Raw genomic sequence first — 23,074 nt, forward strand, 5'->3', positions numbered from 1 at the left:
GATCCCTAGTTTTATTGACAGCTATATTACAGGTTAAGGATTCCTAACTTTATTGGCAAGCTAAGAGCTGTTACCTACATCAGCTCATTTGAAAGCATTTTTATTGTTATGAGACCTACAAGTAGGGAACAGGATGAAGTTGGAGCCATCTGTGGGCCAGCATTTTCATTTGATCAACTGACTTTATCTCGTTGACATCATTATGCTGTACGAATGTGTTCCATACTCGAGTCATCCTGGGTATGTATGATCTCAGATGGAGTGATGTTCTGGAGAAGAGTACAGCCAGAGTGAAGTTGCTGCTTTCTGCCCGTCTTGTGGCATAAAAGCTTGTTTCACGCTGTCCTCGAAGTGGATCCAAGTGTGGTATTTTGACAATATTGGCCTTGTACATAACAGTAAGGCCACCCACATCCCTCCTATGTTGAAGGCTCTGCTGAAATGACAGATCTATCCAGGATGGGTCCAGGCGAGAGATGAGACGTCTTGCTCTGTTCTCCACTCTGTCAAGCAGTCGCAGATGAGGGGGGGGGCAGGCAAACCAAGAAAGTGGAGCATACTCAAGGTGTGAGCGTACTTGTGCCTCGTACAGAATCTTGCAACCCCTACTGTCAAGCAGATGCGAGATACGGCGAAGTGCTGTAAGCTTCCTGGCTGCCATGTTTGCTAGATTTACAACATGGTTCTTCATGGTTAGTTTGGAGTCAAATTTCACCCCAAGGATATCAACTTCTTCTCCAGGTGCCAACACCCTCACATTCATCCTTACTACTGCACCAGCATTACCATCATGGTGCCTAGAGACGATCATCATTTGCGTTTTCTCAGGTGCAAATGTTACTTGCCATCTATTTCCCCAAGCTGATATAGCTCGTGATTGATGTAGCTTAGAGCAGCTGGCATTTCTTCTCTTGGATAAGTGAATGTCAGTGTACAGTCATCTGCATATGCATGTGATTCTGGGATGAGATGAAGAAGGTCGTTGAAGTAGACATTCCATAACAATGGTCCCAGCACGCTTCCTTGTGGAACACTTGCCCCAATAGGATGTCTTGCTGATTCCGTTCCATTGAGAACTACACTTGGAGATCTACCATGAAGGTAATCACTGAGGAGACATAGTGTAGAGCCTGCAATTCCCAGTGCTTGAAGTTTTGCTAAGAGGCCCTGGTGCCACACCCAGTCGAAAGCACCAGCAATGTCCAGTGCTACCACACAGCTGACTTTGGATTCATCCAGTGACTGGTGCCACTTAGTGGAGAGGTTTAACAACAAATCAGCAGCAGAGTAACCTTTCCTGAAGCCATATTGACGATCACAAAGTGGTGAGCGGTAGTCATTTGCCTTGAGATTATTGTCTCGAGGATCTTACCAGTGATTGACAGGAGTGACACTGGTCTGTAGTTGCTGATTTCTGCTCTGCTCTTCTTTTTGTGAACAGGGACTATATTTCCCTCTTTCCACAGAGAGGGCCATTTACACTGTACTAGGCAGTGCTGAAAGATGCGAGTTAGAGGTGCTGCTAGCTGGTCTGCACATCTTCTCAGCAATCTTGGGCTCAACTTGTCTGGGCCCACAGCCTTTTCTTGGTCAAGCGATTTAAGACGGAAATGCACCTCCTCCTGCCTTATTGTCACCACTGACAGTTTTGACACAGTTCTTGCAGCTAGCCAAGGAGGGTCCCTTGCTGGATCAGGAACTTTCATTTTGGTAGCAAAGAGGTCTGCTTTCTCTTGACTACTAGTAGAGGTGGTCCCATCCTATCGATTTAGAGGTGGAATGAGTTCATCAGGCAGATAACCTTGTCTGTCCTTGACCAGGGACCACCAGGTTTTAGAGCCTACCCTACCTGATGCTAGCTTTCTTTTTGTGTCCACCTCCCATTTAGCAATGGCCCACTTTTGAACGTCACCCATATGCCTACAGGCTTGCCTGTGCAAGTTCCTGTTATAGGTGGTAGGATGTCTCTTATACCTTCGCCATGCTTTGTACTTAGCAGTAGCAGCCTCTCTACAACGAAAGCCAGACCAAGGCTGATTGTAGGCTTCGTCACATACTGCCGGTGAGGAATGTGTTCTTGTTGTAGATTAAGGATGTGTCCAGTGAAGGCTTTCACTTGGTTGTCAACATCCCCTTGGAGAAGAGCATTCCAATAGGTGGTGGCGAGCTCAGAGCGAAGGGCTGGCCAATTACCTCTTTCCCATAGCCAGGTTGTGCGTGTGGACTCCTCCCCTCGTTCTGTTGGGATCTTAAGTGTCGTAAAAACAGCCTTGTGGTCAGACGATCCAACGTAGCCGAGGGGTTGACAAGTGACTATGCCTTCTGCCAGATCACTCGCTACTGGGTCAAGGGAGGAGCCAGAGATGTGAGTAGGGAAATCAACAAAGTTTCTCATGTCAAATGCTGCAAGAAGGTCATCAAAGTCCCTTTGTATAAGGTGTTGGCTGAGGTCACCAACAATTATATGTTGACAGTTGTGTTGTAGCAGAAGGGAGTCAATATTTTCCATTAGGAAGCTGATGGGGTCTGCATGTTGCCACTGAGGTCTGTACATTGCACATGCTAGTACAGAGGTACTAGTGTTTATGCAGAGCTTGAAGAACATCATTTCAAGATATGTAGGGGTGGCAACATCAATGTGCTGTGCATGAACACTTTTAGAGAAGCACACAGCAACACATCCTCCTTGCCCTTGCCTGTCTCTTCTCATCCATGAGGTGTAGCCAGCAATTCTTGCAAAATTTTCTGGAGTCCTGTCATCCAAAAATGTTTCAACAACAGCTATCATGTCGGGACGTCGAGTGTTCACAAAACTGTGTGAGAGCTCTCCAGCATTAGTAATGAAACCTCTAATGTTGGCCGACAGGATGCTGATAGACTGGCTCCTCATGATGTGGTCAGGTTGAGATGGGTGTGTAGGGCATATAAGGTGCCTGCCCTTGAGAGAGGTAGGGTACTGAGGCAGCTGCAGGGATGTAGGTCTGTGGTCTTGTATAAGGCACAATACCACCTGCTGGGCTGAGATAGGAGTAGCTGAGTGGGTGACGTGTGAGAGTGTTCACCAGTTCAGAGATCCTGCTGGTTTGTTCTGAGAACAGGTCTCTAAACAGGTGGTCCTGTCTGTCAAGTTCCTTTTTCTTCCGACACTGGTCCTCCTGATGTCCTTTCTTGTAGCAGTAATTGCACCTGGTATCTCGCAGGCAGTTGTTGGCGGTGTGCCCCTTCCGGTGACAGTGAGAGCACAGCCTAGGTGCCTGGGAGTGTGGACTATGATTTCTTGCACCTCCTGTGTTTTGCAGATTTGTCCTCGGGTTCTGCCGCTGGGACTGTTAGTGGGGGGTGAGACGGCTGTAGATGTCTTCCTCCTCCACGTCCTCTACTCAGTCCTCTACCAGTTCTGACAGATGTGTCCCTGCTGTTCGTACTTTGGCGCAGTAGGTGATCAGGTGCAGTGATAGTTCCCTGATTATTAACTGCACCAATCTCTGGTGGAGAAACTCCTAACTCAGAACTTGCCGATGAAGAACTGCTGCCAGATTCTGGAATAGTGTCGGCAGGTGTGCTGACAGGTGTAGGATCAGAGATGGTATGTGCACTGTCTAGTGGACTGGCAGTGGCTGAAGCAGAGATGTCAGGTGTAGGAGAATTAACAGATCCAAGGCTTCCTTCGTTGCTGGGAAGAGGATTTGTTCCCTCTGTGGTGGTCAGAGGAATTGTTAGAATTCCCAAAGGTAGTGTTTTGAGCCCTGTAAATCTGTGGGGCCTTAGAGATGACAGAATTCCACCAGATATTTACCCCTGAGTTAAGCTCAGTGTGGGACTTCCAGTCTTTGTCAATAGTGTCACCATCAGCTGAGCAGCTTACGTCACTTGATGTAGGCTTGCACTGACCTACAATAGCTTGGAGGTTATCTAATGATTTGAGGAGCTCATGAAGTGCTTCCCTGTGATGGATTATCTTAGCTGCAACATTATAACACAGCCCAAGAGGGCAGTCTTGATCTTTGGAATTACAGTGTACCTCACGTAATGGAAGTTGTGTACACAACAAATACATTATGTGCTCCCTTCCCCCATCCTGTGTGTTTGAGCACAGTGTTTTGGTGTTCTTGACTGTGTTGCAGTGTTACGTTCATGGGTAAGCGTTAAGTCAGTAGGTGAGTCACATAGCGTCTGGGTTGATGGGAGGTTAATCAGGGGTGATGTGAGGAAAGGGAGTCGTAGTTTATTGGATTAAGTGCCTCTTCCCCCAGCATCAAGGAACCTCCCTCCCTCGAAGGGATGGCTTTTTAACAGTGATGTAACTAATGAGGTCTCGGAGGTAAGAAAAGGCTTTTTTTTTTTGTCTTGCTTGTACCGAAGACCCGTAAGAAGTTCATGACAAAGACAAGTCGTCCCAGGAAAACCTCTTCCTCGTACTTGTCGCCAGGACGACATTTGACAAATTTTCATGATTTTCATTGTAATGAATCCACGATCTTTTATTTTCCTGATAAACAAACTCCATATTCAGAGTTCTCATTTTATAATAAAGGTTCTAAATTCTCTCACGGAACGAGTGTAATTCGACCTATGGGCAGCAACAAGAGTTGTTTACAATCGTCTTGGGACGATATCGTGACAGTTATTGTCAGTCTCCGTTGCATTGTCAAGAATCATAAATGTATTTAGGCATTTCAGATTTCTCTTTGACGCTTCGAAATTTTACTCATTCGCATCCCCTCAAGGAAGGTTCCTTGACGTTGGTGAGGGGCTCTTGATTTAGGGAATTGGATCTGTGCTCCAGTTCCCCGAATTAAGCCTGAATGCCTTCCACATTACCCCCACCCCCCCAGGCGCTGTATAATCCTCCGGGTTTAGCGCTTCCCCCTTGATTATAATAATAATACTCATTCGCATCATAAAGTTTTGAGAACCAGATTTTATCCATTAAGACCTCAAGAGATTGTAGCGAAGAAGTAGTAGTAGGTGGCGACTTCGCTGGCCACAGCAGGTGGCCAGCGTTAGCACGACAATAACAATTGTCCACTGTGTTCTTTATGATAGTTTCAAGGTGCTAATAACCTCGTCGTTGAAGCACCTTGGGCAACAAAGAACAAAGTCTTTATTGCCTTGTCGGAGTTCAGAGGTTCGGACCTCCAGAGTTTCGTAAACGCTTAGGAGGTCCTGGTTCTGGCGGCAACAAGATTATCACGGACGGTAGCCACACGGTGTCCAGGAGGATTGATTCGAGGCGCTAGTAACCTCGTCGTTGAAACACCTTAAGCAAGATCAAAGAAGAAAAAGAAAGGGCGGTGGCTACCGCTTGTAGACAAAGGAGGTGCTCGTTCTGGCCGGCTTCTTGCGCTGCTGTTCCTTCTCCTCGAGAGATTTCAAGTGGTCTTGATAAACCCGATACTCCGTCGGCGACATCAGACCCCTGAGGAAGAAAGCAAAACAGTCCATGGAGAAACTCGTTCACAACATTGGAAACGGAAAGTAAATTGAATTCTACAAGATAAAAGACATTGGGATCTCGAAAACACTATAGCAGAGAAATGTGGTATACTGAGAGGGGGTGATGCTGGTGGTGTTGGTAATGGTGACTAATAGATATTGTGGGATGTATTGGGGTAGATGATGAGGGAAGGGGGTGGGAGAGATCAAAATGATAGGGAGGAAGCAAGTAGAAACTTGAGAAGAGGGAACGTAGCCGTTATCAAAGAAAGATGGAGGCACAGAATATATCCTTCATTTAAACTGTCCAAGCATATTTAAGCTAGAATATATGAGAATATATTTGAGAAGATACTGACTTCTGAAGTGTGTCGAGGGACACCCAGACTCCAGCAGCCCCCAAGCGACGTCGTAACTGCTGAGATTCCTTCACCTTGTTGGTGCACACCTGCAGGAGACGAGTACGTACTCTTGTTTGTTATATCAAAGTAGAGGTGAATGAGCATCGAAAAACATATCGTGGGTTGTAAGAGCATTGAAGAACATAATGGAATAGATACCAGTATAAAAGAAAAACTGCTAAAGAGAGATAGGAATAGAACTTGCAAGGTTATAAGTATAAATAAATTAAAAAAAAAATGAAGGACGAACACTGCTAAGACGTTAAATGAGGATAGAAGGAAGGAAGAAAGGGATTTTTTTTTTTTTAGAGTAAAGGGATCGTGCCAACCTCTCTAACGTTTGTCAAAGAGACGAAAACAGGAGAAAACTAAAAGTAGTATTGAGATTAATACATTTGTAAATTTTTCGTAATTTAGAAAGAGAGATTTATGACTAAGGAACATTATAAATGAAAGTAAACCTGATGTACAGTTATATTACCCCACTCTAGAAATACGTGTCTTAAAGGAGGTATTCGAGGGGTGGAAGATAGTGAGGAAAGTAGGGAAGTATTAAGATTGGTAAAAGAATCATACTAGATGTGGAGACTTAAATCTCTCCCCCCCCCTCCCCCCCCCTCCCTCCCTCCCCCCCCTCCAGAAAAAAAAGTTTGAAATTATAATGATAAAAATCCAAACTACTTACGATAGTCACAGCAGATTAATATTACCAGAGAGGGAGAGAGAGAGGGAGAGAGAGAGAGGGAGAGAGAGGAGGGATGTGGGTGGCCTTACTGTTATGTACAAGGCCAATATTGTCAAAATACCACACTTGGATCCACTTCGAGGACAGCGTGAAACAAGCTTTTATGCCACAAGACGGGCAGAAAGCAGCAACTTCACTCTGGCTGTACCCTTCTCCAGAACATCACTCCATCTGAGATCATACATACCCAGGATGACTCGAGTATGGAACACATTCGTACAGCATAATGATGTCAACGAGATAAAGTCAGTTGATCAAATGAAAATGCTGGCCCACAGATGGCTCCAACTTCATCCTGTTTCCTACTTGTATGTCTCATAACAATAAAAATGCTTTCAAATGAGCTGATGTAGGTAACAGCTCTTAGCTTGCCAATAAAGTTAGGAATCCTTAACCTGTAAATAGCTGTCAATAAAGCTAGGGATCCTTAACCTTGTCAAACCCTGTGTAAAAAAAAGGGGGGGGGAGAGGGTTTCGTAAGACAAATGAGGGATTATGTAATATACTCACTTATTAATAAACAGTGACCGTGAAAAGGAAAAGGAGATTTTTAATAATAGACATTAATTGTTCATCTTACGAGGCAAAACAGCGCTGTATAGCCCTTGTGGCTTAGCGCTTCTTTTTAATTATAATAATTACGAGGCAAGAACTTACGAGGCAAGATCTCCAAATGAATAGTCAATTGAATTTCTAAATGTCATTACGTGTGTTGATCCATCAGCTTGTGATTAATGATAGGAATATGAGAAAGTAAGACAATTACAACACTTAATAAATACTACAACAAACAAAGAAATGTTTAACAAAGTATTTCACCTGGAAGACGACGTCATTCTCTCATATATGAATTATATTACATATATTTTATATTGTTATATTTGAAATGAAAATTGAAACACAAAAACGTACAGATACGCAGACACGCACCTCCAGGACTTGTCTGAGCTTATCTCTCTCTTTAGCTCTGTGTACTGCGGAGGCTGGTGCGTTAGCGTGGGTTTGAGGGTGTGGGCGTGTGGGCGTGGGGAAGAGCAGACTCTGTGTACCTCTGTGTTGCATTGTCCTGAAGACAGTGGGGGTTCCTGCAGACCCACAACCTGTGAAGAGAGGGACCACGTGTAGCAGGAGGGGGAATGTATACAGCAGGAGGGAAGGGGCCAACGTGTACAAAATTAGGGGGAAATGTGTATGGAAGGATGCTAAACTGTATAGTAACATGATAAAATATAGCAAGTAAAGTACTGTATAGCAAGAAGGAAAACTGCGTAAAATTGTTATATAATAAATAAAACTGTACAGATTATTAATATCTTTCACGTTTTCCACTTTGTCTTATCTCTTTCCATTGATAATGTTCCTCGTCCTCCTCTTCCACTTTTCTATACTTTATATAATTATCTTCGTCCTTCTTTTTCTCGTATTTATAGTTTCTTATGTAACGGTTCCTCCCAGCCACTCTTATCTTCCTCTCTCCCCCCCAGCAGTACCACCCATTCTTCCTCCCCAGTTCCCCAGACCGGCATGGCCTCCTCCCTGGAGTGTGGGTGTGTCATGGCCTCCTCCCTGGAGTGTGGGTGTGTCATGGCCTCCTCCCTGGAGTGTGGGTGTGTCATGGCCTCCTCCCTGGAGTGTGGGTGTGTGTCATGGCCTCCTCCCTGGAGTGTGGGTGTGTCATGGCCTCCTCCCTGGAGTGTGGGTGTGTCATGGCCTCCTCCCTGGAGTGTGGGTGTGTCATGGCCTCCTCCCTGGAGTGTGGGTGTGTCATGGCCTCCTCCCTGGAGTGTGGGTGTGTCATGGCCTCCTCCCTGGAGTGTGGGTGTGTCATGGCCTCCTCCCTGGAGTGTGGGTGTGTCATGGCCTCCTCCCTGGAGTGTGGGTGTGTCATGGCCTCCTCCCTGGAGTGTGGGTGTGTCATGGCCTCCTCCCTGGAGTGTGGGTGTGTCATGGCCTCCTCCCTGGAGTGTGGGTGTGTCATGGCCTCCTCCCTGGAGTGTGGGTGTGTCATGGCCTCCTCCCTGGAGTGTGGGTGTGTCATGGCCTCCTCCCTGGAGTGTGGGTGTGTCATGGCCTCCTCCCTGGAGTGTGGGTGTGTCATGGCCTCCTCCCTGGAGTGTGGGTGTGTCATGGCCTCCTCCCTGGAGTGTGGGTGTGTCATGGCCTCCTCCCTGGAGTGTGGGTGTGTCATGGCCTCCTCCCTGGAGTGTGGGTGTGTCATGGCCTCCTCCCTGGAGTGTGGGTGTGTCATGGCCTCCTCCCTGGAGTGTGGGTGTGTCATGGCCTCCTCCCTGGAGTGTGGGTGTGTCATGGCCTCCTCCCTGGAGTGTGGGTGTGTCATGGCCTCCTCCCTGGAGTGTGGGTGTGTCATGGCCTCCTCCCTGGAGTGTGGGTGTGTCATGGCCTCCTCCCTGGAGTGTGGGTGTGTCATGGCCTCCTCCCTGGAGTGTGGGTGTGTCATGGCCTCCTCCCTGGAGTGTGGGTGTGTCATGGCCTCCTCCCTGGAGTGTGGGTGTGTCATGGCCTCCTCCCTGGAGTGTGGGTGTGTCATGGCCTCCTCCCTGGAGTGTGGATGTGTCATGGCCTCCTCCCTGGAGTGTGGATGTGTCATGGCCTCCTCCCTGGAGTGTGGGTGTGTCATGGCCTCCTCCCTGGAGTGTGGGTGTGTCATGGCCTCCTCCCTGGAGTGTGGGTGTGTCATGGCCTCCTCCCTGGAGTGTGGGTGTGTCATGGCCTCCTCCCTGGAGTGTGGGTGTGTCATGGCCTCCTCCCTGGAGTGTGGGTGTGTCATGGCCTCCTCCCTGGAGTGTGGGTGTGTCATGGCCTCCTCCCTGGAGTGTGGGTGTGTCATGGCCTCCTCCCTGGAGTGTGGGTGTGTCATGGCCTCCTCCCTGGAGTGTGGGTGTGTCATGGCCTCCTCCCTGGAGTGTGGGTGTGTCATGGCCTCCTCCCTGGAGTGTGGGTGTGTCATGGCCTCCTCCCTGGAGTGTGGGTGTGTCATGGCCTCCTCCCTGGAGTGTGGGTGTGTCATGGCCTCCTCCCTGGAGTGTGGGTGTGTCATGGCCTCCTCCCTGGAGTGTGGGTGTGTCATGGCCTCCTCCCTGGAGTGTGGGTGTGTCATGGCCTCCTCCCTGGAGTGTGGGTGTGTCATGGCCTCCTCCCTGGAGTGTGGGTGTGTCATGTCCTCCTCCCTGAAGTGTGGGTGTGTCATGTTCTCCTCCCTGAAGTGTGGGTGTGTCATGGCCTTCTCTTTGAAGCGTGGAGGTGTCATACCATCCTTCTTGAGATATGGAAGTGTGTCGTACCGTCCTCCCTGAGGTGTGGAGGAGTCCTGCCTCGCTTCTCACTACCTTGTCCTCTCCTGTTCTCCAAATGGCTGACATCATCCTCCTCGTCCTCTGTTGAAAGAGTCGCCCTCTCTGTGCTGATCCTCACCTCCAAGTGCATCCTGTCGTCAAAACAATTACTTAGCATGTAAGATTATTATTGTGAACGAAAGGAATATGTGAAAGATCTGGTAATCATAGTCCCCTCAAGGAAGGTTCCTTGATGTTGGTGAGGGGCTCTTGATTTAGGGAATTGGATCTGTGCTCCAGTTCCCCGAATTAAGCCTGAATGCCTTCCACATCCCCCCCCACAGGCGCTGTATAATCCTCCAGGTTTAGCGCTTCCCCCTTGATTATAATAATAATAATTTGGTAATCATAGTATCAGATAATTTATCGTTTAAAACATTCCGGTCAACGACCACCAAACTTCATTAACCTAACATTTACACAAATACAACTAAACTCGTCAGGTGGCAGGGAGAAACTGTATATGTTGCACTGACAGAACTTTCCACCGAAGACAAGATATGATAATCTCTTCAAGCCACTTCCTTTCTTATGTCTGAAAAGAAAAGAAAATTAAAGGAAAAAAAGTGCTTGTTACTCTAGCTTGTTCCATCTCTATAATGCTACTGTCATACTGTTCCATCTCTAATGTGATATTGTAAATCTGTTTATCCTCCTTGATGACGTTGACAGATAGAGGGGGGAGGGGGTGACCCGAGGGGGGGAGGGGGGACCCGAGGGGTGGGAGGTCTGCTCCACTTGGTTGGTTTGGTTTAATTAAAAGTTATCGACTGCACGACGGTCATTAAGGCTGCATGTCACCCGTCAGGAACACGTTAGTCCCTAAAATAAGGCATAAAAGAGACATATATATATATTATACACCTTTTTAGGCTGTATACATTGAGATATACACCTCTTGTTGTATGCTGGTATACACTGACGCCACGTGGTGTGTGCATGACATGAACGAATCCTGTATCTCTCTCCCTTCCCCTCATTTCTCGCCCACTTACCCCCCACCCCCTCCCCGAGCCTCTCCCATCGACAGAGACAGGTGTGCCAGCTGATCACATGATACTATGAGATATTGCCGGGATTAACCAGCCTGGGGTCACCAACCGTGCCACCCACAGGTGGTACTCAATATCCACTTATTTAGGAGCACAGACAAAGCTGTCAGATCTGTTGGAACGAGACTTGTGAAGCAGCATTTTACTTGCTGTGTTCTCACCGCCCTCATGAAGTCTCCCAGCTAAGGATGACATTCCATTACCTCGTGTACGAAATTCATCCTGTGTGATGGAATATGACAGGGAAACACCATCCTATGTGATGGTATATGACAGGGTAACACCATCCTATGTGATGGTTTATGACAGGGAAACTAAACTAGCTTTTGCTCCCACTGTGTATCATATGCCCTTTGACCCATGCATGTCAGGAGAATTGATAGGGAACAGTGTAGTAAAGAAAGCGAATGCCAGACTGAAGTTCCTGTATAGACAAGCACAGTGTCTACCTACTGAGGCTCGCAGGACCCTATGTCTAGCCCTTATACAATGCCATATGGATTACGCTTGCTCTTCATGGTACTCTGCCTTGACAAAAAAAACTGAAAGATAGACTGCAAATCACCCAGAACAAAATCATAAGATTCATCCTGGGGCTGGGACCAAGAGAACATGTAGGCCAGGATGAATTACAGCAGTTGGATATGTTGAATGTTGAAGACAGAGTAAAACAACTGAAGCTAAATCATGTTTATAAAATTGCTCACAAACAGTGTCCAGAATATCTTGCTGTCAATTTTGTCAAGGTTGGGAACCAAAGCAATCATAGTACCAGGGGGATAGAGCACAACTTTGTAGTACCCACAGTCAGAGGCCAGGCTTCAAACACCTTTTATTGTACAGCAATAAAGGAATGAAATAGACTACCCGCACATGTCAAAGCCAGTCATAGCATGAACCAGTTCAAGAAGAGTGCCAAAAGGTGTCTGATGAATGTAGCTACAGAAAGGGAGGGGAATGATTTTCTATTTTTTAGCTAACATACGTGTAAATTTTACCTTATTCCTAGTAATGACCCTCGTATTGTAGATAGTCTTTTTAGTATGATAATATGTTATCTTCATTGTAGAATAAGAAAATATTATAACCTTTATATTATAATAATAAGGTAAAAGGACCCCATTGGAAATAAGTCACTCTGTCTGTCTTTTTTGGGTTATCCCAGGTTCTCTACACATATGCTGCTATGTATGATAATTCTATGTAACTGTATTTGTGTATACCTGAATAAACTTACTTACTTAGCACACTGCGGGTGTCCCCACAGTGTAGAGCTGACGTAGAATAAGGTAGCTACACACTACGGGTGTTGCCACGTTACAGATTACTTGTAAACTGATTCTTGAGGATACGTATTTTGTAGTAAGAGTTTGTGTTGCGTGCTGGCTGACTCAACACTTCCTGATCCCTCCAGTAGCGACCACATTTCAGCAACCACACGCTAGTACCCCCAACACCAGCGACCACACGCTAGCACCCCCAACACCAGCGACCACACGCTAATACCCCCAACACCAGCGACCACACGTTAGTGCTAGTACCGTACTTTCCGGCATATAAGACGCAAAACAGACATATAACGGGTTAATTACCCTCTTACTTTAAGCTAAAGTGTAACCCACAGCGTACCTTTGACCCTGACCTTCAGCATATAAGGCGCAGGCTGATTTCGTATTAAGACTTTTTGTGTGGGGGGGGGGGTGAGTTGCCGTATTTTCCGGCTTTGTGTGCCGGATAATACGGTAACTACACGCCAGCAGCCCCCCACACACAAGTAATCACATAGTAAGCTTCCAGACTCGGTAAGCTTTACGACGATAAAACCAGTAATTAAACTTACTTGGTCCCTCTCCAGGTCTGGTTGACGGGAGCATACATGTTGGATTCGTTGATAATAGTACGCAAAAATCCACCGCGAGCTGGCGCGAATACGCCGTCATCGTTATTTTGGCTCTGGTTAGAGTTTCCTTCAACGTTAGTGAGGCGCTCGTTGTTCTCATGGCTATGAGCAACTTTGTTCTTGCTGTGGAGAGTGCTCAACCCCGCCAGCGACCTCTGGCGGTGCTGACGACCGTAGTGTTGTTCCACGTCACTCGCCACCGGACTAATTTCTGACATTATCGTTGGTATTTCTTTCTTTTTCATTTTCTTGGTTACCTTCGTTGACACTTTGTTCTCAGGCTTGGCACTGGATTTCTTTTTCTGGAGGTTGTGCCCGTTGGCACTCTTGGATGACATGGTTGGCACCTCGCACTCTCTGCTTTTCTGCTGCTTTGTCTTGGTTTCTTTTCCCTCAGCGAGGTCTTGTGTTCTGGTCAGACGCTGAGAAACTTCGCTGTCCCTCTCAGACACTTGAGCGCTCTCATCGAAGTCCTCTTGAGCACCGACGACGATGCTTAACTGAATCTTCTTGTTGGTGCCGTTCTTGATCTTCCTGTTAGCTGAGCTGATGCGTTGCTTCAGGTCACTCCGAGTCTTCTTTATTATATCTCTCTCTGACTCGCTCAGCACCAGCAAGCTATTCTCCAGTCCCAACTCTGGCTCTTCTTGCGATGACCTTGAGGACCGTCGTGATAGTGAGGCTCTGTGGGGTTTAGTAAACATTTTGCTGAAAGGAATGAAACCAAAGCCGTGTCTTGACTTGTATCCACGGAGTCTGGTGTCTATCTGAGTATCAGAAGCGTTGTCCTCTTCATCTGCCTCGTCACCTTCCTCGTCTAGAACAGGCTTCCGACTCTTCACTATCTGGGAGACTAATGGAGCTTTCTGAATGACGAGGCCGTTGTAAGGCTCAAGCTCATGTTTACTGTCAATCCCGATAGGCTCCTTGGACACTCCTGTGAAGTAAAGATCTGGTGAAGAAGCTGATCTAATCACCTTTGTCGAGTTCTTGAGGTGTTCACCGTCTGTGCCTGACACCTGAGGCTTAACCTCGGCCTCACTAAATGTAGCAGACACTGTGTCTCGTTTTGACTTCTCGCTTCCTGGTGGAAGAGTTTTTGTATCTTGCTGATTAAGAGCTTCTTTATCGCATGACAGTGTGGAGACAGGAGTCACACAACTCTTAGGTCTGGTGTGGGTTTTATGCCTCACAGTTCTTAATGAAGTTTCTGTAACATTTGCCTCAAGTTGTGATGTAGGAGGCCCTGACCAGGCCAGGCGCCGGGCCTTCAGCTCCATGGGGTAAGAGGCGGCCCTCACCTCCAAGGAAATAAGGCCAGCTGGCTGGCGGTGGGGGAAGGTATTTAGACGTCCTTTCCTGCTGGCCTCAGCCGCGCTGTCACTGCCATGGCTAGCCGCCCACCTCTCCTCTGAGGCTGCCCGCACCACCTGTCGCTCCAGGCTTCCGTACGCTGGTAGGGAAGGCGGTATCTCCAACGTGTGTCGACGGAGCAGAGGACGCCGCTTCCTCCTGCCGGTGCTGCTACACGTAACCGGTGGCTCCGTCATCCTGCTGAGGAGACACAACATACTTCAATGTTTACCCTGGCTAGGCTGCCCTCTTACAACCTGCTAGTGAAAATAGACTTGCTTACTATCACAAACTTTGTCTATTTTTTTTCATATCCTTGTCTGTTCTCACTATTGCATCTAATACCCCCTATCACTACCATGTCTACTGTCACTATCGCTTTCTCTAAAAGTGTGTTGTAACTATCGCAGGTAAAGGACTGTCATATCAGGCTCGTCTTCTCGGTCTGGGACTTAATAGACTAGAACAGGCAGAAAACTCCTCAAAAATTTTATATCCAATTTGTGTGTTGGTTGCAAACATAAGTTGCCTGTGTTGCAAACATTGATTCATGTGTTGTGAGTGGTATATTTCGTTATTTATATATGTATATATCAATGAAATCACGAAACAAGTGATTCTGAATCATTAACAGAACTGCGGGATAACACGCTCAGTACTGCTGAGCTCCCGGTGTTTAAGGATGGTGGTCGAGTGGAGAGAGTGATGCGTACTTTGGTCATTCCACACAAGGCTGGGAAGGGAACGCAGAATCGAGTCCTGGCCAAGCCTCAGTTCTGTTAATAAATAAATTATTAAAATTATTATTATTATTTATTATTATCACACTGGCCGATTCCCACCAAGGCAGGGTGGCCCGAAAAAGAAAAACTTTCACCATCATTCACTCCATCACTGTCTTGCCAGAAGGGTGTTTTACACTACAATTTTTAAACTGCAACATTAACACCCCTCCTTCAGAGTGCAGGCACTGTACTTCCACTGTACTTAATAACACTGCGACTATCCAAGGACTCAAACCCATGATGTTTTGGGCTGCCTCATAGTGAGCGAAAATCACATGATGCTCTAACACACAATACCACTTGTTCGTAGTTACAATAATATATAATATTAAGTTTGTTATAAGCTTCATTATGGCGTATACTCAGCGGGAACACTTAAACCAACAGTTTCGAATGTAAATATTAATATTTGTGTATCTTCTACGTTGATGCGTCTTCTACAGCCATTAATTCTTGATCTTGTAAAATACTTCTACAAGTTTATTGAAAGCATAAGTTATAGAAGGCGAGATGGAGAGTAGAAAGAGAGAGACTGGAAGAGAGAGAGAGAGAGAGAGAGAGAGAGAGAGAGGCACTTAAGAAGAGAGACAGGAAGAGAGACAGGCAGACAGACAGGCAGACAGACATGCAGAGGGAGCTAGGCAGAAAAGGGGAGAGAAATTAAAACTCTTTTTGTGTATAGGTTACAGCAGGTGGCGAGGATGGCGAGGGACCTCCTCGCCCAGGAGACAGGAGAGAACCTCTCTGTAGAGGGGAGGGGGAAAGAGAGAGGAACTACCTTACCAGGAGATAATGGAGGTAGGAACACCTCACCAGGAGGGAGAGACGGGGTGAACATAGCTCCCTCACTCCCTGTAGGTCTATGGATAAAATCGATGGAACCATACACACGTGTGCGTGACTTCATATGCGTTTCTTCGTACTAATTAACTGTGTGCGTGTGAGTACGTAATGTACTCACGGCTGAATTTCATGATCCAACATTCTAATGTCTTGTGCTTCAGTGCCTGATTTAGAATGAACAGACGTTTTACTTAGTCTAAATGTGAACGCTTTTTTAAATAACTGATTTTGAACGACAATATCAACGTTGTGCTTTGTCTTAAGTGTAGAAACCTGTTATAATGACCGGAATCTTTGAAGGACTAAGGTGGGATGGATAATATTTTGAAGAACTGAGATTCTGAGAAAATACAATTGAAGACTCACCCGTTTAATCTTTCTGAAGATGTATCCTCAGCAGGGTTAGTGCCTTTAATCATGGTTCACTGGTTGTCGTTGTGGTTGCCGTCGCTATGGTTGCCGTGGGCGTGGATTATCTTTCTCTGGTAAGAGAACAAGTGACAGTCAAGGTAAACATTCAACAAGAGTTTAAAACCACAAGTCTGTATAATACAGGAGAGTTGAGCTGGCATGATCACAGGTGTGTTTACGTTGTCCACTGAGCGCTCGTGATAATAATTAAGTCATCGCCGCAATCCTCGCAGGTAAGATCGTTAGAAGGAGCTATGACAACACAGACAGCGGTGCAGCACGTGGTGCTGGTGATCGTGGTAGTGATGGTGGTAGGACTGGTAATAACACTGGTAGTGTTGGTGATACTGTGTACACACACACACACACACACACACACACACACACACACACACACACACACACACACACACACACACATACACACAACTGCGTTCTCTTTTTTTTCTAACTTTTTTTTTCACTCGGGTCTCGACGTCCACTCAACTTAAAAAGTCTATAGTTCCACCAATTACCTAAAACTTCCACTATAATATACTACTACTAGTACTATTACTACTAGCACTTGAACTCTTCTCTCTAGAGCCTCAAGAGAGGTCAGTCACAACTAAACCTCTGGTGATGATAAATACAATACACCACAACTCGTTCTCTTCAAGTCCCACAACCCACGGTTTTTCACTCGATATTAATTTCCTTTTCATATTTTAGTCTCTAGTATCCCAGCTGAAGCCAAGTATGTTTCCTGCGGGAGCTGACGACTCGCTATTCACGTTACAAACTCCAGTTCTTCCTCTCATTTTCTTGAGCGAATGTTAGCTTGGGTGTTCCTTCGTGGCTCTGAGCGTGGAGCGAACCACACTGGTGACAGCAGCAGGCGTGAAGAACGGTGGGAGTTTCTCAGTCAGCAGTTGGTAACGCACAACTGAGTGCTGTGCTCCAGTAGCGGGTAACGCACAGTGGGGCGCTGTGAGCCAGCAGGTCATGCATGTTGGGGGTCTAGGCTCCCACAAGGAACACCCCGTCGGTGGCGAGCCATGCACGGGATCGGCAACGCCGAGGCAAGGAACGCTGTCGGCGGCGAGGGGGTCTGCCGCGACGGGGGGAGGTCACTGCAGAGTGAGGTACGCTAGCCGTGGCGTGAGGGGTTGCTGCGGAATAAGGTACGCTAGCGAAGGCGTGAGTGGTCGGTAACACGGTGCGGGTGAGTCATGAAGTGAGTGAAGCGGGTGCGGGTGGATCAGACAGACACCCACGCTGCACCCCGTGTTTCTATCGACTGACCAAACCTTGCATAACACACACACACACACACACACACACACACACACACGTACACATACACACACATACACACACACGTACACACTAGTCTCGTAGCTTGTTGTGGTTTGTGTTTGGTCCAAGCCCGTCTGCTCCAACTGGAGGAGTGAAGGACCTTTGACAGGGTCAGCAGGTCCACGAAATTTGCCAGTTACTCTTTCCTGTGACTTATAGACGACTTAGTCTTACTCTGAGATCATCTCTTTTGAAGCTCCAACACTGTGGTCCACCTGCAAATTTGCTTCCTTTTTAAGTGATGAGATTAGCATAGGAAAAGAGAAGACTCTTTCCCCTCCCTCCATAGCTCAGTTCTCACTACCGGCAGGGAAAACATGATGTAGCCTCATGCTATGATGAGAGGAAACCTGCCAGTAAACTTAATAAGAGAAAGGAATTATTACTACCGATGGTCTTCCGCCTCCTACTTTATATCACTACTACTACTACTATTAATATTACTACTATTACTTCTATTACTACTATTACTAGTATTACTATTATTATTATTACTATTATTATGATGATTGTCACCACAAACGCCTGGTAACTCCCTTGTATTCTCCACACTAACGAACTGTGACGAGGAAGAGACGTGATGGAAGAGAGAGCTGAAAGAGGGAACTGAGGGAGGGAAACGAAGGAATGAGCTGAGGGAGAGGGGGAACTGAGAAGGAGAATGACGGAGGGAACTGGGAAGGAGTGTCATGAACGACACCTTCCCTACCAACCGAGGGATGTAGAATCGCAGAAGCTGATCGATCAGTGTTATTTCAAGACGTTTCGCCCTAGAGGGCTTTGAGTCCATAGAGGTCGCTAGCACCCAGTTCCTCTGAAATTTCTAAATTATTAACAAGGGATTCATTGTTTGCCAGAACTAAGTCAAGCAGGTTATTTCCCCTTACAGGTTCTGTCACAAACTGCTTCAAAAAGCAATCCTGAACTACTACTAAGAAGTCGTATGATTCTAAATTTCCAGTCAAGAAATTCCAATCAATATGACTAAAGCTAAAGTCTCCTAGAATTACTACATTATCGTGCCTTGTGGCCTTAACAGTTTCCTCCCATAGTAGTCTCCCTTGGTCCCTGTCTAAGTTTGGGGGACGGTATATCACACCTAAAATAAATTTTTCATGCCCCTCTGAAAATTCTATCCAAACAGATTCTTTGTGTTACTTCAGACTTAATACCCGTTTTTATGCAACAGTTCAAGCGATCTCGGACGTACAATGCCACCCCACCCCCCTTCCTGATACTTCTATGTACTTGGAACAATTTGAAACCCTGAATGTGACATTCCGCAGGCATGTCCCGACTTTGAATTAAACCACGTCTCAGTTATGGCAAATACATCAATGTTACCTGCACTAGCAACTAATCTCAACTCGTCCATGTTATTCCTAGCACTACGGCTATTAGCATAATATACATTGAAAGACTCTCCTTTCTCTTTACCCTTCCTGCTCATTTCTGTTTTTCTACTAAACCTATTACTGTCCTTATCACCTAGTGTCACTGGCTTTTCAATATCTACCTCGTTCTGCTTATTACTAGTTCCCCTAGAACTCAGTTCTTGCCTTCCTCGGTGTCATTCGTCATGACGTTTCCAGTAGTCGACTCACATTCGTCGGGTAGCACAGAGAATGCATTAGATGTTTCCACAACAGTTTCCACAGCAGTCTCTTTCTTCATCGTTTCTACCTTTCCATTCGTCTTCTTGATCAACTTCGTTCCATGCTGTCCAGCCACTGTCCAGTTTCCCTTCTTGACCTGAGGACTCAGAACAAGGGGACTGCTGCGAATCCTCTTGTTTTCCTCGGTCAATCGCCGTATCTCCATCTTCGCTACCCTCAATTCTACCTTAAGCTGCTGGTAAAGTTGCTCGATGGAGGGCATCTTGGTTCAATCCAAGGAGAGTACACTAACGTCCTCACTGTGCTAAGTAGACGTCACCACTCGAGTCCATAGAGAGAAACATTGTATATATATATGAACAAGATCATCTCAGATAAAAGATGATATCGAATACCCCTGACAAGTATGTAAATAAGACTTTTCGGTCGTGGTCACAGGACCGATACGTTTCCTCAATAAATATCCCATCGGCTGACCATGACAATGGCAGGACTGACGGCAATTATCTTAAGACGCTGTTTGGAGAGTAAGTCTAAATTTCAAGGGAACGTTTCGCCCTCACAGTAGCATGATGACGTTCCTGTATGAATTGAAGATCACTGCAGTAGTTGAGATTGCCAAGGATCACTGAAAAGAGCCGACTACTGTGGTGGAACAACAAAGGGGGATGACTACTGTGGTGGAACAACAAAGGGAGGGGGTGACTACTGTGGTGGAACAACAAAGGAGGATGACTACTGTGGTGGAACAACAAAGGAGGATGACTACTGTGGTGGAACAACAAAGGGAGGGGGTGACTACTGTGGTGGAACAACAGACGGGGGGGGGGGTTGCCTGCGAGTGTTGGTGAAAGTGATACGTAGGAACAAAGGGTGACCAGGGGTGAGGGAAGGGGATTACCAGGAGCCGTCCATGTAGGGTTAGTGAGGGGGAGAGGTGAGGGGAAGAGAGGGAGAAGCAGAAAGTAGAGAGGGAAAGGCTAGGGAAAGGAAATGAGAGGGGGAAAATAAGAGACAGGAAAAAAGGAGACACTTGTAATAAGTCGCTGTGTAAGGAATGAGACAAAATGGAATGAAAACGAGAAATTGGAATCAGGAATACCAAGAAACACTGCAAATAAACTCACCAACTACATTCAAATTGAAAATTCAAATTTAGCATTCACTTTTTTATGTCAAAACGCTTTAGTTATATGACAATGACCACTGTTCTGTCTGTATGGAGAGTGTTTTGAGACATAAAATACTGTGGCACTATATGTGGTACTCTGTGGCACTATATGTGGTACTCTGTGGCACTATAGGTGGCATTCTGTAGCACTGTCTACTTTACTGTGGTATTGGCTGTATCACTATTTCATTGTATTTGGCGTTGAGAGAGAGAGAGAGAGAGAGAGACATGCTCTATGGTGCTGTCTATCTGTGGCACTTCCTGTGACACACTGTGAAGCTGTATGCCAGACTGTTCATGTGTGACACTGTGGAGCACGGTCTGTGGGAGCACAGCTACAGATTCTGTGTTGCATCTCCATCTGCTTCCTAACACGCGGCCTCGTCTCTCGTGAACATAGTGTAGTACCGACTGTCATAGATGCGAAGGCACGTTTCACCCAGTGTTGGGCTCTACACAGCGAAACGCTATCCGAGTGTTGGCTTATTGATCTTGCATGTAGCGTCACCTTTCTCTCAGGCTGGGAAGTTTTGTCTCGAGGTATGATTGTGTGTAATTAGTGAAGACCAGTAGCAGGTATTGTGAGGTGACTGTGTCCACCTGTACGGGGGAAGGGGGAGAGAAAGATAGAAAGGGAGATGAGGGAAGGGGGGGTTTAGAAGGCAAAGGGGAGAGAGGGGGAGGGGATAAGTGGATGTAGTGAGGGAGAGGGTTTGGAAGGATGATGATAGGGGGGGTAATAAGGTAGCAGGAGGCGCACCGTCGCGCCCCTGCTACCTCATCACCGTAGATGTAATCGATGGTAATGTACGTGTGTGTACTCGCCTAATTTTCCTAATTGTGGTTGTAGGGGTCAAGTCACAGCTCCTGGCCACGCCTCTTTTCTGGCCGCTACTAGGTCACTCTTCCCTCTCCATGGGCTTTATCATATCTCTTCTTAAAGCTATGTATGGATCTTGTCTCCATTACATCACTTCCCAGACTTTTCCACTTCCCGACAACTCTGTGTCTGAAGAAATATTTCTTAACATCCCTGTGATTCATTTGAGTTTTCAGCTTCCAACTGTGACCTCTTGTTGCTGTGTCCCATCTCTGGAACATCCTGTGTGTGTGTGTGTGTGTGTGTGTGTACTCGCCTATTTGTACTCACCTATTTGTGGTTGCAGGGGTCGATTCACAGCTCCTGGCCCCGCCTCTTCGCTGATTGCTACTAGGTCCTCTCTCTCCCTGCCCCATGAGCTCTATCATACCTCGCCTTAAAACTATGTATGGTTCCTGCCTCCACCACATCACTTTCTAGGCTATTCCATGGCCTGACTACTCTATGACTGAAGAAATACTTCCTAACATCCCTTTGACTCATCTGAGTCTTCAACTTCCAATTGTGACCTCTTGTGTCTGTGTCCCATCTCTGGAACATCCCGTCTTTGTCCACCTCGTCTATTCCGCGCAGTATTTTATATGTCGTTATCATGTCTCCCCTGACCCTCCTGGCCTCCAGTGTCGTCAGGCCGATTTCCCTCAACCTTTCTTCATAGGACAATCCCCGTAGCTCTGGGACTAGTCTTGTTGCAAACCTTTGCACTTTCTCTAATTTCTTGACGTGCTTGACTAGGTGTGGATTCCAAACTGGTGCTGCATACTCCAGTATGGGCCTGACGTAGATGGTGTACAGAGTCTTAAACGAATCCTTACTGAGGTATCGGAACGCTATCCGTAGGTTTGCCAGGCGCCCGTATGCTGCAGCAGTTATCTGATTGATGTGCGCCTCAGGAGATATGCTCGGTGTTATACTCACCCCCAGATCTTTTTCCTTGAGTGAGGTTTGCAGTCTTTGGCCATCTAAACTATATTGTGTCTGCGGTCTTCTTTGCCCTTCCCCAATCTTCATGACTTTGCATTTGGCAGGGTTAAATTCAAGGAGCCAGTTGCTGGACCAGGCTTGTAGCCTGTCCAGATCTCTTTGTAGTCCTGCCTGATCCTCGTCCGATTCGATTCTTCTCATTAACTTCACATCGTCTGCAAACAAGGACACTTCTGAGTCTATCCCTTCCGTTATGTCGTTCACGTATACCAAGAACAGCACAGGTCCTAGGACTGACCCCTGTGGAACCCCGCTTGTCACAGGCGCCCACTCTGACACCTCGTCGCGTACCATGACTCGTTGTTTCCTCCCTGTCAGATATTCTCTGATCCATTGCAGTGCTTTCCGGTTATGTGTGCCTGATCCTCTAGCTTTTGCAGTAACCTCTTGTGAGGAACTGTGTCGAAAGCCTTCTTGCAGTCCAAAAATACGCAGTCGATCCACCCCTCTCTCTCTTGTCTTACTTCTGTCACCTTGTCATAAAACTCTAGTAGGTTTGTGACACAGGATTTTCCTTCCCTGAAACCGTGCTGGTTGTCAATTATACACTTGTTTCTTTCCAGGTGCCCCACCACTCTCCTCCTGATGATCTTCTCCATGACCTTGCATACTATACACGTTAGAGATACAGGTCTGTAGTTTAGTGCCTCATGTCTGTCTCCCTTTTTAAAAATTGGGACTACATTTGCCATTTTCCATACCTCAGGGAGTTGCCCAGTTTCAAATGATGTGTTGAAGATCTTTGTTAATGGCTCACACAATATCTCTGCTCCCTCTTTAAGGACCCATGGAGAGATGTTGTCTGG

The 23,074-nt window shown here is 46.6% G+C and overlaps 1 protein-coding gene and 1 long non-coding RNA gene across 2 annotated transcripts in view; one reads left to right on the forward strand and one right to left on the reverse strand.

Annotated features, from left to right (window-relative positions):
• LOC138852333 (uncharacterized) overlaps positions 1-23,074 on the forward strand; it is a 62,491-nt gene that overhangs the window by 9,604 nt on the left and 29,813 nt on the right. The gene's annotated exons all lie outside the window — the stretch shown is intronic.
• Positions 4,888-16,801, reverse strand: LOC128686787 (uncharacterized). The gene is made up of 6 exons (XM_053773854.2): positions 16,235-16,801; positions 12,828-14,441; positions 9,885-10,027; positions 7,513-7,682; positions 5,796-5,884; positions 4,888-5,419 (listed from the first exon to the last, which is right to left on the reverse strand). The coding sequence occupies exons 1-6, from the start codon at positions 16,285-16,287 to the stop codon at positions 5,299-5,301; spliced, it is 2,190 nt and encodes a 729-aa protein (XP_053629829.1). The 5' UTR covers positions 16,288-16,801; the 3' UTR covers positions 4,888-5,298.

The sequence above is a fragment of the Cherax quadricarinatus genome, chromosome 7, assembly GCF_038502225.1.
Source record: "Cherax quadricarinatus isolate ZL_2023a chromosome 7, ASM3850222v1, whole genome shotgun sequence".
NCBI lineage: Eukaryota > Metazoa > Arthropoda > Malacostraca > Decapoda > Parastacidae > Cherax > Cherax quadricarinatus.